We start from the raw sequence: 16,181 nt of genomic DNA, 5'->3' as shown, positions 1-16,181 counted from the left end.
CACACAATTGCAGGATTTTCTGGAAGAAAACAACATCCTAGATTCTTATCAGTCAGGATGCAGTTCAGGTCACAGGACTGAGACAGCCTTACTGGCCGTCTGGATCAACCTTCTCAAGACCGCCGACAATGGTGACATCTGCATGCTTGTCATGCTTGATTTGTCTGCAGCCTTCGACACAGTCAATTTTCATATTCTACCCGAAGAGGCCCTTCATTGGATCACTTCATTTTTGCCTGACCGCTTTCAACAGGTTTAGCCAGGCCCTTACTTGTCAGGCTTATTGCCAGTAACCTGTGGAGTGCCACAGGGGTCGTCTTTGTCTCCATTACTGTTCAATGTATACATCCACCCACTACTCAATATCTTTGCCCACTTCGACCTGCGCTGTCACTCATATGCGGATGACACGCAGATCTATATTCAGTTAAAGCAACCTTTGGAGGCAGTGGAGCGAGTTTTAAAATGTGCAGAACAAATTCAATCCTGGATGCTGGAAAATAAGCTCCAACTGAACCCTTCAAAAACAAAGATTATTGTTTTGGGCCCTAAAAAGAAATTAGCTAATGTACTACCCCTGTTTCCATGTCCTAATATATTTCGAACTGCTACTAAATATACTCAGATAGTACAAAATCTGGGCTGCATTTGGCAGTCCAGCATGAGTTGCAACCTACAAGTCAATCGGATCATCAAGTCTATTTTCAACTAAATCTTCTTAAGCCTCTACTCTTGCTTATTTCTTCGAAGGATCGTCCAATCGTGGCGAGAAGACTCACAAACACTAAACTTGATTATTGCAATGCCCTTTTAGCTGGTATACCGAAATATCAGCTTCATCGGCTCCAGGTTGCCCAGAACTCAGTGGTCCCACTGATTTTCTCAACGCAGCGGAAAATCCCTATCTAGGAGTTTCGGAGAGGCCTTCACTGGCTTCCAGTGCAGCAGCAGATACAGTTCAAGATCCTATGACTTGTTTTTAATTGTATTCATGGCCTCGCCCCAACCTATTTATTATCTAAGATTGTAATTCACTGCCCCACCCATGCATTAAGATCTATGGGAAAAGGTCTGTTAGTGATCCCCCCTCCGGAACTACTACTTGGGGGGAACATACATCTCTCATATGGGCCCAAGAGCTTGGAACGACCTTCTGTCACAAATTCGGCAAATTAATGTTTGAGCCATCTTCAGGAAGCAATTGAAAACATACTTGTTCAAATAATTTTCCAGGCTAATCTAAGGCAAAATATGCATACACTCTTCATTCCAACGACACCCAGGTGCAGTATTTTCTGTCAGGCTCCCTCTGGGGATATGCAAGTTACAAATACTAAAATCAAATCAATCAAATGTAAAAATAGGCAAATACTCCCAAAGAATTAATATAGGGAGTAAAAACACTACCAACAAAAAGTAGAAAACAGACACATAGGACCTTCTAACCTTGTTTTCACCGACACAACTGTATGGGTAGATTTGGACCAGTGGTGCACTTAGTACCGTAGGAAGATACTATTATTACTGACTGATACGAAGATTACAAATATATCCCTCAACGTGCATCAATAAACTAGGCGCAAAGAAGTATTTATTACAAAATCATTTCTGTTTTACAGTTAAAACATATTTCTACTCGGTTATAAAAATACTCCCTTTGGGAATGCAACTTCATTTTTTACTCCCAGAAAAATGATTTACTCCCAACTTGACAAAATAGGGAGGAAAACATTCCCACTTCAAAATCTTATCTGGATCACTGCCCATAACATGTGAGCAAAAACCTAGCGGACTGAAGCGGAAGGCTTCACTTCACTGTAAAATGTCAGGACATGGTGAAAAGCAAAAGGTTTGGAGGTCCATAGAATATGGAGGGAAAGTTTCTACAAAGCCAACATTCCTAACTCTGCCATTGAGAGGTCCAAGTCAAAGAGTGCTCCAAAGTTCTTGACTACCCTAGTGTCCTCTGGCCTACAGTCCATTGGTGAGACCACGTATTACCAGGCCAGGCCTCTGCAGGGCATCTACCAGCAGGATCTTGGTGGCGCTCATCTCAAGACTATTTTGTAGTTCTTAATCGTTAGGGAATAGGATCAAGGTTATCTGATGTAAGCTTAAAAATGTGCTGGCTGTCATTAGTTGTATATGTTCACATGAAATATGTCTATGAATTTAGATAAATGTCAAAAAGCAGGGATGGCGATTGTAGATAGAATGTGGTAACACAATCTTCTGCTGTCTGTACTGCAGGAAACATGTAGTCCAGTCCAGGGGTGAACCTATAATATCAATTTCATTTAAGTGGGAGAGCAAAATGTTATGGCACACAGTGGCGAACAGTCTTCCGATTCTGTAAAATACAGGAAGTAGTTGATCCGGGTGGTATAGGGTTTCTAATAGGGTTGATGTGATAAAGTTCCAGGAAACATGGGCTCTTCTCCCCTCCCATTGTACGTGTTTCACTGTTTCCCCACTCCAGAGAAGGCATAGGGGAGATAAATTGCATTCAAATGGAACCGTTCGGGCAAGTAAAGCTGGCTTGGTTCAGACAACTTTTTGGCTGTAGTGCTGGGTGTGGGGCGTGAGGAGAATACACATAGTCCTTCCACAGTTGAGCTGGAGTCGCACGGCTGACAAGTGTGATATCAAACTGCCGTGGCTGTAATACTCAGGATTAAACACAGAGAAATAGAGTAGGTATCCCTGTCCTTTTATTGCATACAAGTGCATCGGGGTCTCTCCATTTCTTCATAACTGAACTAAATGGCACCACAAACCCTCTGTCTTGTCTTGTACAAATTCCCATGGGAGAGTTTCAAATATTTTTTAACATAACACATATATCATTTTATTAATACATCATCCTAATCAATACACAGAAGAATGATCTTCACAAACTTATCTACAATGAAGGACAGCAGTGTTAAGAACCACAAAAGAGTGCCAGTGCTTAAAATGCTATATGAATAAAAGTATACTTACATTGGTGCTAAGGGATTGGTCATAGCAGGTTTACGTTTACTCTAAGGGATTGATGACAGCAGGCTTACATTTACTCTAAGGGATTGATGACAGCAGGCTTACGTTAGCTCTATGGCATTGATGAAAGCAGGCTTACATTTACTATAAGGGATTGATGACAGCAGGCTTACATTTACTCTAAGGGATTGATGACAGCAGGCTTACGTTAGCTCTATGGCATTGATGAAAGCAGGCTTACATTTACTATAAGGGATTGATGACAGCAGGCTTACATTTACTCTAAGGGATTGATGACAGCAGGCTTACGTTTACTCTAAGGGATTGATGACAGCAGGCTTACGTTTACTCTAAGGGATTGATGACAACAGGCTTATGTTGGCGCTAAGGGATTGATGACAGCAGGCTTACGTTAGCTCTATACTATTGATGATAGCAGGCTTACGTTTACTCTATGGGATTGATGACAGCAGGTTTATGTCAGCGCTAAGGGATTGATGACAGCAGGCTTACGTTTACTCTAAGGGATTGATGACAACAGGCTTATGTTGGCGCTAAGGGATTGATGACATAGGCTTCTGTTGACTCTAAGGGATTGATGATAGCAGGCTTACATTGGCTCTATAGGATTGATGACACTAGGCTTACATCGGTGCTAAGGGATTGATGATAGCAGGCTTAAATTGGCTCTAAGGGATTGATGATAGCAGGCTTACATTGGCTCTATTGGATTGATGACAGTAGGTTTCCATTGGCTCTTAGGGATCGATGATAGCGTCTTATGTTGGCTCTTAGGGATTGATGACAGCGACTTCTGTTGACTCTAAGGGATTGATGATAGTAGGCTTACATTGGCTCTATGGGGTTGATGACAGTAGGCTTACGTTGGCGCTAAGGGATTGATGATAGCAGGCTTACATTGGCTCTATGGGATTGATGACAGTAGGCTTACGTTGGCGCTAAGGGATTGATGATAGTAGGCTTACATTGGCTCTATGGGGTTGATGACAGTAGGCTTACGTTGGCGCTAAGGGATTGATGATAGCAGGCTTACATTGGCTCTATGGGATTGATGACAGTAGGCTTCGGTTGGTGCTAAGGGATTGATGATAGCAGGTGTAAATTGGCTCTACAGTTCTACTGCATATCACTGAAGAATCCAGTCCTGTTAGGCAATGATCTAACTGCTTTGAGGCGGATTTCTCCTACATCTTACGCAAACCTTCTTTAGAGGGGTTGGAAACTGATTCTTTCTAACAGGCACCGGACATACGTTGTGTGAGAGGGATTTGCCTGTTACCCTGACCATTATAGGAGCCATGGTTCAAAGTCCTTTCTGAAAAACCCACAAGGGATTGCAATTCGAGTCACATTGTAGAGAGGTAGCATTATAAAACCCTCATTGTCAGTATAAAATGGTAAGTGCACAATTATGATCCTCAGAGCAGAGCTGAAAGGTTTTCTGTTTGTGTATGTGTGACATCTCCATGTTTGTAATATGCTTATGTTTGACATCTCCATGTATACCTGTTCTCTTGTCACCTCTGAAAAGTACTCCGTTAGGGATCTGTACTGTTGTATACTCCAGTAACGCACTCTGTAATGTATCTGCATTGGTGTATACCTCTGTAAAGTGCTCTGTTGCTTCTCGAAGCTAGGTACGCGCTCAATAAATACCATAATAATAATAATAATAATGACAATGGTGTGACATGTTGAGTGACACTTCATGGACCTTGTTGCGAAGTATCCTTATGCCGACATCCTAGCATAATGTAGTACAGAGCAATTGGTTTGTCGAGTTTGCGGATAAGAGATGAGAGCAGGGAGAGCGCCAGGTTGTAGATGAACGGGCAGGGAGAGCGCCAGGTTGTAGATGAACGAGCAGGGAGAGCGCCATGTTGCAGATGAGAGCAGGGAGAGCGCCAGGTTGCAGATGAGAGCAGGGAGAGCGCCAGGTTGCAGAAGAATAAGCAGGGAGAGCGCCAGGTTGCAGATGAGAGAGCAGGGAGTGCGCCAGGTTGCAGATGAGAGAGCAGGGAGTGCGCCAGGTTGCAGATGAGAGAGCAGGGAGAGCACCAGGTTGCAGATGAGAGCAGGGAGAGCGCTAGGTTGCATATGAGTGCAGGGAGAGCGCCATGTTGCAGATGAGAGCAGGGAGAGCGCCAGGTTGCAGATGAATGAGCAGGGAGAGCGCCAGGTTGCAGATGAGAGCAGGGAGAGCGGCAGGTTTCAGATGAGAGCAGGGAGAGCGGCAGGTTGCAGATGAGAGCAGGGAGAGCGCTAGGTTGCAGATGAGAGCAGGGAGAGTGCAGGTGGCAGATGAGGGTTGTATACAGACATAATGGCGAAGGTAAGATGGCTTATGAGCAGCAGGTGTAACTAGCATGTGCTATATATTTTGCAGTGCATTTTGTTAGCCCTGCTACAACACTGGCTTCAGGTGACATTTTGTTTGGCGTGCTAGAATGGGGCAGAACGCATTGTAATGTGTGAGCATCACACTACATGTGTGACACTTGGCATGCCTGCCAGTGTGTGCATGTGATCAGTGACAGTCAATATAGCAAGATAACATGTAATGTGAGACAGTCCAACCTCTTCTGAAAACATGACTGCATTTATTTATTTATTTTAAATGCGCATCGACGGAGCTCGTAGGCATAAGAGCGCAGGGACAAACAGATAAGACAAAACAAATCAGGGCGAAAGGCAGGGCAAGTGTGGGCAGAAGATCTAGCAGAAAAGGAGCGTCTTAAGTGCCTGTTTGAAATATAGAAAGTTGCTTCACTTTGCCAATTAAGTGGGCGGAGCAGACCATCCTAAAAACACAGACATGTACAAGCGCACACACACTCAGCTTACCTTTAAGGCGTCTGGTTTTGCAAAGTAAGTGGTGCCCCCAAAGCACATGGGCATCCAGAGGTCGAAGAATTGTGGGGCTACGTGGCTGAGTGGCAGATAGCTGACACCAATCTCCTGCTCTTGCATGCCAGTGTCTTTTCCGTACATTTTCACAAGCCATGTGATCTGCGGGACCATAAGGAGACAACGCTTCAGCAATTGTGTGTGTCAAGGGAGAGCCACATGAATCTGCCCTTGGAGCTTTTAGAGGTTGTCTGGCACTAACGATGCACTCACATACTACAAACTGCCTCAAGGCTGCGGCACTCTGCCTGAGGAAACACGTGCTGGCCTAGCACTGATGCACTCACCAACAGGCCAACCTCCCGAATAGACCATTGGCTCTGAAAGAGTTATACTTAAGGCAGTTCTAGGAACGGGACTCATTCAGAGAAACATAAATATTGTTTTATATGTACTTTGACGTTGAAAAGGGTTACACATTTACCCTACATTTACCCTACAGTCCAACAGAGAATCAATCCTTCACAGTTCCAGCATGAGGATCTGACCTGCCCATTGGCTATCCAAATTCCATCTAGGCCTCCAGAGTCCCAGCATGAGGATCTGATCTGCCCATTGGCTATCCAAATTCCATCTAGGCCTCCAGAACCCAGCATGAGGATCTGATCTGCCCATTGGCTATCCAAATTCCATCTAGGCCTCCAGACCCCAGCATGAGGATCTGACCTGCCCATTGGCTATCCAAATTCCATCTAGGCCTCCAGACTCCCAGCAGCATCTGCCCCTGCCCATTGGCTATCCAAATTCCATATAGGCCTCCAGATTCCCAGCATGAGGATCTGCCCCTGCCCATTGGATATCCAAATTCCATCTAGGCCTCCAGACTCCCAGCAGCATCTGACCCTGCCCATTGGCTATCCAAATTCCATCTAGGCCTCCAGATTCCCAGCATGAGGATCTGCCCCTGCCCATTGGCTATCCAAATTCCATCTAGGCCTCCAGACTCCCAGCAGCATCTGACCCTGCCCATTGGCTATCCAAATTCCATCTAGGCCTCCAGACCCCAGCATGAGGATCTGACCTGCCCATTGGCTATCCAAATTCCATCTAGGCCTCCAGACCCCCAGCAAGAGCATCTGACCCTGGCCAGTGGCTATCCAAATTCCATCTAGGCCTCCAGACCCCAGCATGAGGATCTGACCTGTCTATTGGCTATCCAAATTCCATCTAGGCCTCCAGACCCCAGCATGAGGATCTGACCTGCCCACTGGCAATCCAAATTCTATCTAGGCCTCCAGACCCCCAGCATGAGGATCTGCCTCTGCCCATTGGCTATCCAAATTCCATCTAGGCCTCCAGACCCCAGCATGAGGATCTGACCTGCCCATTGTCTATCCAAATTCCATCTAGGCCTCCAGACCTCAGCATGAGGATCTGACCCTGCCCAGTGGCTATCCAAATTCCATCTAGGCCTCCAGACCCCAGCATGAGGATCCGACCTGCCCATTGGCTATCCAAATTCCATCTAGGCATCCAGACCCCAGCATGAGGATCTTACCTGCCCATTGGCTATCCAAATTCCATCTAGGCCTCCAGACCCCAGCATGAGGATCTGACCTGCCCAGTGGCTATCCAAATTCCATCTAGGCCTCCAGACCCCCCCTGCCCAGTGGCCATCCAAATTCCATCTAGGCCTCCAGACCCCCAGCATGAGGATCTGATCTTCCCATTGGCTATCCAAATTCCATCTAGGCCTCCAGACCCCCAGTATGAAGATCTGCCCCTGCCCAGTGGCTATCCAAATTCCATCTGTGCCCCCAGGCTCCCAGCGTGAGGATCTGCCCCTGCCCATTGGCTATCCAAATTCCATCTAGGCCTCCAGACCCCCAGCATGAAGATCTGCCCCTGCCCATTGGCTATTCAAATTCCATTTAGGCCTCCAGTCCCCAGCGTGAGGATCTGCCACTGCCCATTGGCTATCAAAATTCCATCTGGGCCCCCAGGCCCCCAGCGTGAGGATCTGCTCCTGCCCATTGGCTATCCAAATTCCATCTAGGCCTCCAGACCCCCAGCATGAGGATCTGCCCCTGCCCATTGGCTATCCAAATTCCATCTAGGCCTCCAGACCCCAGCATGAGGATCTGCCCCTGCCCAGTGGCTATCCAAATTCCATCTAGGCCTCCAGACCCCCAGTGTGGGGATCTGCCCCAGCCCAGTGGCAATCCAAATTCAATCTAGGCCTCCAGACCCCCAGCATGAGGATCTGCTCCTGCCCATTAGCTATCCAAATTCCATCTGAGCCTCTAGACGCCCAGCACAAGGATCTGTTCCTGCCCAGTGGCTATCCAAACTCCATCTAGGCTTCCAGACCCCAGCATGAGGATCTGACCCAGGCCAGTGGCTATCCAAACTCCATCTAGGCTTCCAGACCCCAGCATGAGGATCTGACCCAGGCCAGTGGCTATCCAAATTCCATCTAGGCCTCCAGACTCCAGCATGAGCGCCTGGCCCTGGCCATCCAAATTCCATCTAGGCCTCCAGTCCCCCCTGCCCAGTGGCTATCAAAACCCCATCTAGGCCTCCAGACCCCAGCATGAGGATCTGACCCTGCCCCTTGGCTATCCAAATTCCATCTAGGCCTCCAGACCGCCAGCATGAGCACCTGACCCTGCCCATTGGCTATCCAAATTCCATCTAGGCCTCCAGACCCCAGCATGAGGATCTGACCCTGCGCATTGGCTATCCAAATTCCATCTAGGTCTCCAGACCCCAGCATGAGGATCTGACCCTGCGCATTGGCTATCCAAATTCCATCTAGGCCTCCAGACGCCAGCATGAGGATCTGACCCTGCCCAGTGGCTATCCAAATTCCATCTAGGCCTCCAGACCCCCCCCTGCCCAGTGGCCATCCAAATTCCATCTAGGCCTCCAGACCCCCAGCATGAGGATCTGATCTTCCCATTGGCTATCCAAATTCCATCTAGGCCTCCAGACCCCCAGTATGAAGATCTGCCCCTGCCCAGTGGCTATCCAAATTCCATCTGTGCCCCCAGGCTCCCAGCGTGAGGATCTGCCCCTGCCCATTGGCTATCCAAATTCCATCTAGGCCTCCAGTCCCCCCTGCCCAGTGGCTATCAAAACCCCATCTAGGCCTCCAGACCCCAGCATGAGGATCTGACCCTGCCCCTTGGCTATCCAAATTCCATCTAGGCCTCCAGACCGCCAGCATGAGCACCTGACCCTGCCCATTGGCTATCCAAATTCCATCTAGGCCTCCAGACCCCAGCATGAGGATCTGACCCTGCGCATTGGCTATCCAAATTCCATCTAGGCCTCCAGACCCCAGCATGAGGATCTGACCCTGCGCATTGGCTATCCAAATTCCATCTAGGCCTCCAGACGCCAGCATGAGGATCTGACCCTGCCCAGTGGCTATCCAAATTCCATCTAGGCCTCCAGACCCCCCCCTGCCCAGTGGCCATCCAAATTCCATCTAGGCCTCCAGACCCCCAGCATGAGGATCTGATCTTCCCATTGGCTATCCAAATTCCATCTAGGCCTCCAGACCCCCAGTATGAAGATCTGCCCCTGCCCAGTGGCTATCCAAATTCCATCTGTGCCCCCAGGCTCCCAGCGTGAGGATCTGCCCCTGCCCATTGGCTATTCAAATTCCATTTAGGCCTCCAGTCCCCAGCGTGAGGATCTGCCACTGCCCATTGGCTATCAAAATTCCATCTGGGCCCCCAGGCCCCCAGCGTGAGGATCTGCTCCTGCCCATTGGCTATCCAAATTCCATCTAGGCCTCCAGACCCCCAGCATGAAGATCTGCCCCTGCCCATTGGCTATCCAAATTCCATCTAGGCCTCCAGACCCCAGCATGAGGATCTGCCCCTGCCCAGTGGCTATCCAAATTCCATCTAGGCCTCCAGACCCCCAGTGTGGGGGATCTGCCTCAGCCCAGTGGCAATCCAAATTCAATCTAGGCCTCCAGACCCCCAGCATGAGGATCTGCTCCTGCCCATTAGCTATCCAAATTCCATCTGAGCCTCTAGACGCCCAGCACAAGGATCTGCTCCTGCCCAGTGGCTATCTAAACTCCATCTAGGCTTCCAGACCCCAGCATGAGGATCTGACCCAGGCCAGTGGCTATCCAAATTCCATCTGGGCCTCTAGAAGCCCAGCACGAGGATCTGTTCCTGCCCAGTGGCTATCCAAACTCCATCTAGGCTTCCAGACCCCAGCATGAGGATCTGACCCAGGCCAGTGGCTATCCAAACTCCATCTAGGCTTCCAGACCCCAGCATGAGGATCTAACCCAGGCCAGTGGCTATCCAAATTCCATCTAGGCCTCCAGACTCCAGCATGAGCGCCTGGCCCTGGCCATCCAAATTCCATCTAGGCCTCCAGACCCCAGCATGAGGATCTGACCCTGCCCCTTGGCTATCCAAATTCCATCTAGGCCTCCAGACCGCCAGCATGAGCACCTGACCCTGCCCATTGGCTATCCAAATTCCATCTAGGCCTCCAGACCCCAGCATGAGGATCTGACCCTGCGCATTGGCTATCCAAATTCCATCTAGGCCTCCAGACCCCAGCATGAGGATCTGACCCTGCGCATTGGCTATCCAAATTCCATCTAGGCCTCCAGACGCCAGCATGAGGATCTGACCCTGCCCAGTGGCTATCCAAATTCCATCTAGGCCTCCAGACCCCAGCATGAAGATCTGCCCCTGCCCATTGGCTATCCAAATTCCATTTAGGCCTCCAGACCCCCAGCGTGAGGATCTGCCCCAGCCCAGTGGCAATCCAAATTCCATCTAGGCCTCCAGACCCCCAGCATGAGGATCTGCCCCTGCCCATTGGCTATCCAAATTGCATCGGGCCTCTAGAAGCCCAGCATGGGGATCTGTTCCTGCCCAGTGGCTATCCAACCTCCATCTAGGCTTCCAGACCCCAGCATGAGGATCTGACCCTGGCCAGTGGCTATCCAAATTCCATCTAGGCCTCCAGACCCAAGCATGAGCGCCTGACCCTGGCCATCCAAATTCCATCTAGGCCTCCAGTCCCCCCCTGCCCAGTGGCTATCCAAACTCCATCTGGCCTCCAGACTCCCAGCATGAGGATCTGACCCTGCCACTTGGCTATCCAAATTCCATCTAGGCCTCCAGACCGCCAGCATGAGCGCCTGACCCTGCCCATTGGCTATCCAAATTCCATCTAGGCCTCCAGACCCCAGCATGAGGATCTGATCTGCCCATCGGCTATCCAAATTCCATCTAGGCCTCCAGACCCCAGCATGAGGATCTGCCCCTGCCCATTGGCTATCCAAATTCCATCTAGGCCTCCAGAACCCAGTATGAGGATCTGCCCCTGCCCATTGGCTATCCAAATTCCATCAATGCCTCCAGACTCCCATCAGCATCTGACCCTGCCCATTGGCTATCCAAATTCCATCTAGGCCTCCAGATTCCCAGCATGAGGATCTGCCCCTGACCATTGGCTATCCAAATTCCATCTAGGCCTCCAGACCCCAGCATGAGGATCTGATCTGCCCATTGGCTATCCAAATTCCATCTAGGCCTCCAGACCCCAGCATGAGAATCTGACCCTGCCCATTGGCTATCCAAATTCCATCTAGGCCTCCAGACCCCACCATGAGGATCTGATCTGCCCATTGGCTATCCAAATTCCATCTAGGCCTCCAGACTTCCAGCAGCATCTCACCCTGCCCATTGGCTATCCAAATTCCATCTAGGCCTCCAGACTCCCAGCAGCATCTGACTCTGCCCATTGGCTATCCAAATTCCATCAATGCCTCCAGACTCCCATCAGCATCTGACCCAGCCCATTGGCTATCCAAATTCCATCTAGGCCTCCAGACCCCAGCATGAGGATGTGACCTGCCCATTGGCTATCAAAATTCCATCTATGCCTCCAGACCCCAGGATGAGGATCTGTCCCTGCGCATTGGCTATCCAAATTCCATATATGGCCTCCAGACCCCTACTACACCCCAGAAAGCAAACCATGCCAGCCAACAACACACATGCAACCACAGCAGGACAGACATAATAGACACAATGCCCAAACTACACATACAGACGTACCTACATTCACATGGACATTCACACAATCCACGAAACAGAACTTGAATAACCCCAACGAAATGTCTGTGATTTACACAAAATAAACTCAACAGGCACATTCTGGTCCAATCAAACATTTACGATAAGGGTTATTGTTAAAATGTTTTTGGGGTAATTATTGACAAAGCAGAATGCATAATGTAATGCACACTTAACCAAAAAATGCCAATAAGAATTTGATTTTCCAAAAAAGATGTCTCCATTGAAAGACACCTGACTCTCTGGTGCTTCACACAAACAGCTGCAACCATCTGGCGGGAAAAAGATGTCAAAATACTTAAGTTCATGCATTTCTGTCGGAGGCCATTTTCTGAGTGTTGCTGTGCTTTGTCCTGATGTGTCATGTCTCTTTTGCTAATGATGGTACTAATGTTTTGAAGCCGACTTTATTCTTCTAAGCACTTGCTGCAGGGTTTGGCAGAGTGCTGCTGCTTCGGCCTAAAACAGCGGGACAGATTCTCAACACGTTTTTTTGGCACAAAAGATGAGATGAGCCGGCACTATTTCCTCACATTTGGCACTGTGACCTCCATGCCAAACAACATTGACATTCTCTGACCTTAGGGGTGTAAGCGCTTGTTTAAACAGAAAGTTCGAGCCAGAAAATCCAGGAATCCCCAATAATTAACACCACCTTTCACTGCATTTTATAAAAAACACAATTACAAAATAAACCTTACACATATTTAACATGTAAGACATATATTATAAAAATGATGTGCTACACACAAACATTTAAATGACTACATTTTACATACAACCCCTTTACAGCACTTACCTCTTGTACTATTTTTTATAAACTGCAACTTCTGCAAGCTGTATGTCTACAACATGCAGTGTTCAAGTTTTGATTAAAGGCGTGCGTACAACGTTAATGCTATTTACTTAGATAATATACGTACAGCCTTAAAGCTTTGTATATGCAACATAAAAACAGACACTTTTTGCGCTATTACAAAGTTACTTTCACCTCATGGAAACAACTTGATTTATACAGGAAAATTATGACCAAAACCAACACCCCACCTCTGGAAATATTCAGAACGGGGAAAAACTGCAACAGAGAACATGCCTTAGAAAAATGGAAAACAGCGACAGAAGAGAAAAGAGAAGAGCAAGATATATCGATGGAAATGTTACTAGAGAGACTGCAAAAAGCGAAAATAAAACTAAAAGAGAATGACTGGCCGAAAACCAACCAAGAGAATGACAAATACCGACATTATATACATAACCCATCTGACAATAGAAGAATTAACCAACTACCTTCATACTTGCAAATATTTCCGTCCTCAAAAACAAGAGATACATTCATGAGACTTCGGCTGAACATCCTCCCGACTCGAGAAATAATGGCAGCCAGAAAACAAATCCCCAAAAGCATAAAATACTGTCGATTTTGCAAGAACCTCAAGATGACCGAGAGCTTACATCATATAATCATGACATGAAAAAAGACAACAATCGAGAGAATGGTTCATGAACACGCAAACTGTCTTAACACCTGAAGATCGCTGGGCGAGGATGATTGCTGGGAATGAAAAAAAACTGCTGTTTGCCCTAATATCATTTGGGAACAATATCATGAACAATAGACGAGTAGGATAACACATACACACGAGGAAAGAAAACAAGAAGCAAGAAAAAGGATAAAGCTCCCATAGCCTACGCTACATAACTTGAGTAATGATCATAAGAAAAGTAAGATGAAAGGTTTGAATGCAAACGAAACATTTTATATAAAAAAAAAAATGTCACTTTTAACATCTAGCGTACCAGCCTGTCCTTATGTACCTATTTTCATGGGCACGAGCAAAGAAAGTAAAACTGTTCATGTCTAACGTACACAACCACCACGACCTTCGACTGTATAGTACCCTTATACGTTTTATTTAACTCGCTTAGGGCCTGATTTATAAAGCCTTTTTCAAAGGGATTTGCCCAATGAGAAACCCCTATTTGTAAATTATGCCCTAAGAGCCTAATTCACTGCAAAGTACTACGCTGCCCTTCTTCGTGCGCATGAGCACATGCCTACAACAACTAATAGCGCATGCATGCTAAGCCCATGTTGCTATACAAACACACGCGCAGTGCACTGTTCTGTTTACCATAACACCCCCCCAGGCCAGCCAATGCACATACAGAAACACTAAATAACACCCCACAGTAGGACAGGCCAGCCAATGAACATACAGGAACACTAAATAACACCCCACAGTAGGACAGGCCTGCCAATGAACATACAGAAACACTAAATACCCCCCAGTAGGACAGGCCAGCCAATGAACATACAGGAACACTTAATAACACACCCCAGTAGGACAAGCCAGCCAATTAACATACAGAAACACTAAACATCCCCCAGTAGGACAGGCCAGACAACGAACATACAGGAACACTTAATAACACCCCACAGTAGCACAGGCCACCCAATGAACATACAGGAACACTAAATAACACCTCACAGTAGGACGAGCCAGCAATGAACATACAGAAACACTTAATAACCTCCCCGCCCCCACCCCACAGTAGGACAAGCCAGCCAATGAACATACAAAAACACTTAATAACACCCCCAGTAGGACAGGACAGCCAATGAACATACAGAAACACTTAATAACACCCCCAGTAGGACAGGCCAGCCAATGAACATACAGAAACACTTAATAACACCCCCAGTAGGACAGGCCAGCCAATGAACATACAGAAACACTAAATAACACCCCACAGTAGGACAGACCAGCCAATGAACATACAGGAACACTAAATAAAACCCCACAGGAGGACAGGCCAGCCAATGCACATACAGAAACACTAAACACCCCCCAGTAGGACAGGCCAGCCAATGAACATACAGGAACACTTAATAACACCCCCCAGTAGGACAAGCCAGCCAATTAACATACATAAACACTAAACATCCCCCAGTAGGACAGGCCAGACAATGAACATACAGGAACACTTAATAACACCCCACAGTAGCACAGGCCACCCAATGAACATACAGGAACACTAAATAACACCTCACAGTAGGACAGGACAGCCAATGAACATACAGGAACACGAAATAACTCCCCACAGTAGGACAGGCCAGAAAATGAACATACAGAAACACTTAAAAACACCCCCAGTAGGACAGGCCAGCTAATGAACATACAGAAACACTTAATAACACCCCCAGTGGGACAGGCGAGCCAATGAACATACAGAAACACTTAATAACACCCCCAGTAGGACAGGCCAGCCAATGAACATACAGAAACACTAAATAACACCCCACAGTAGGACAGACCAGCCAATGAACATACAGGAACACTAAATAAAACCCCACAGTAGGACAGGCCAGCCAATGCACATACAGAAACACTAAACACCCCCCAGTAGGACAGGCCAGCCAATGAACATACAGGAACACTTAATAACACCCCCCAGTAGGACAAGCCAGCCAATTAACATACATAAACACTAAACATCCCCCAGTAGGATAGGCCAGACAATGAACATACAGGAACACTTAATAACACCCCACAGTAGCACAGGCCACCCAATGAACATACAGGAACACTAAATAACACCTCACAGTAGGACGGGCCAGCAATGAACATACAGAAACACTTAACAACACCCCCCAGTAGGACAGGCCAGCCAATGAACATACAGAAACACGTAATAACGCACCCGCCCCCACCCCACAGTAGGACAAGCCAGCCAATGAACATACAGAAACACTTAAAAACACGCCCAGTAGGACAGGCCAGCCAATGAACATACAGAAACACTTAATAACACCTCCGGTAGGACAGGCCAGCCAATGAACATACAGAAACACTTAATAACACCCCCAGTAGGACAGGCCAGCCAATGAACATACAGAAACACTAAATAACACCCACAGTAGGACAGGCCAGCCAATGAACATACAGAAACACTTAATAACACCCCCAGTTGGACAGGCCAGCCAATGAACATACAGAACCACTAAATACCCCCCAGTAGGACAGGCCAGACAATGAACATACAGGAACACTAAATAACACCTCACAGTAGGACGAGCCAGCAATGAACATACAGAAACACTTAATAACACCCCCAGTAGGACAGGCCAGCCAATGAACATACAGAAACACTTAATAACACCCTCCTGTGGGACAGGCCAGCCAATGAACATACAGAAACACTCAGCAG

General features: G+C 47.5%; 1 protein-coding gene across 2 annotated transcripts in view; it reads right to left on the bottom strand.

The window, feature by feature from the left end:
- Positions 1–16,181, bottom strand: part of LOC138511215 (long-chain-fatty-acid--CoA ligase ACSBG2-like) — a 531,477-nt gene that overhangs the window by 121,496 nt on the left and 393,800 nt on the right. For both annotated transcript variants that reach the window (XM_069626743.1, XM_069626744.1), the window contains exon 7: positions 5,845–6,009. In XM_069626743.1, coding sequence (XP_069482844.1) covers positions 5,845–6,009 — 165 coding nt within the window. The remainder of the gene's footprint in view (positions 1–5,844; positions 6,010–16,181) is intronic.

This window comes from Ambystoma mexicanum, chromosome 6p (assembly GCF_040938575.1).
Source record: "Ambystoma mexicanum isolate Mex_15411 chromosome 6p, UKY_AmexF1_1, whole genome shotgun sequence".
Taxonomy (NCBI): domain Eukaryota; kingdom Metazoa; phylum Chordata; class Amphibia; order Caudata; family Ambystomatidae; genus Ambystoma; species Ambystoma mexicanum.
Note: the sequence above shows the minus strand (reverse complement) of the source record. Positions and strands in the feature narration are given on the sequence as shown.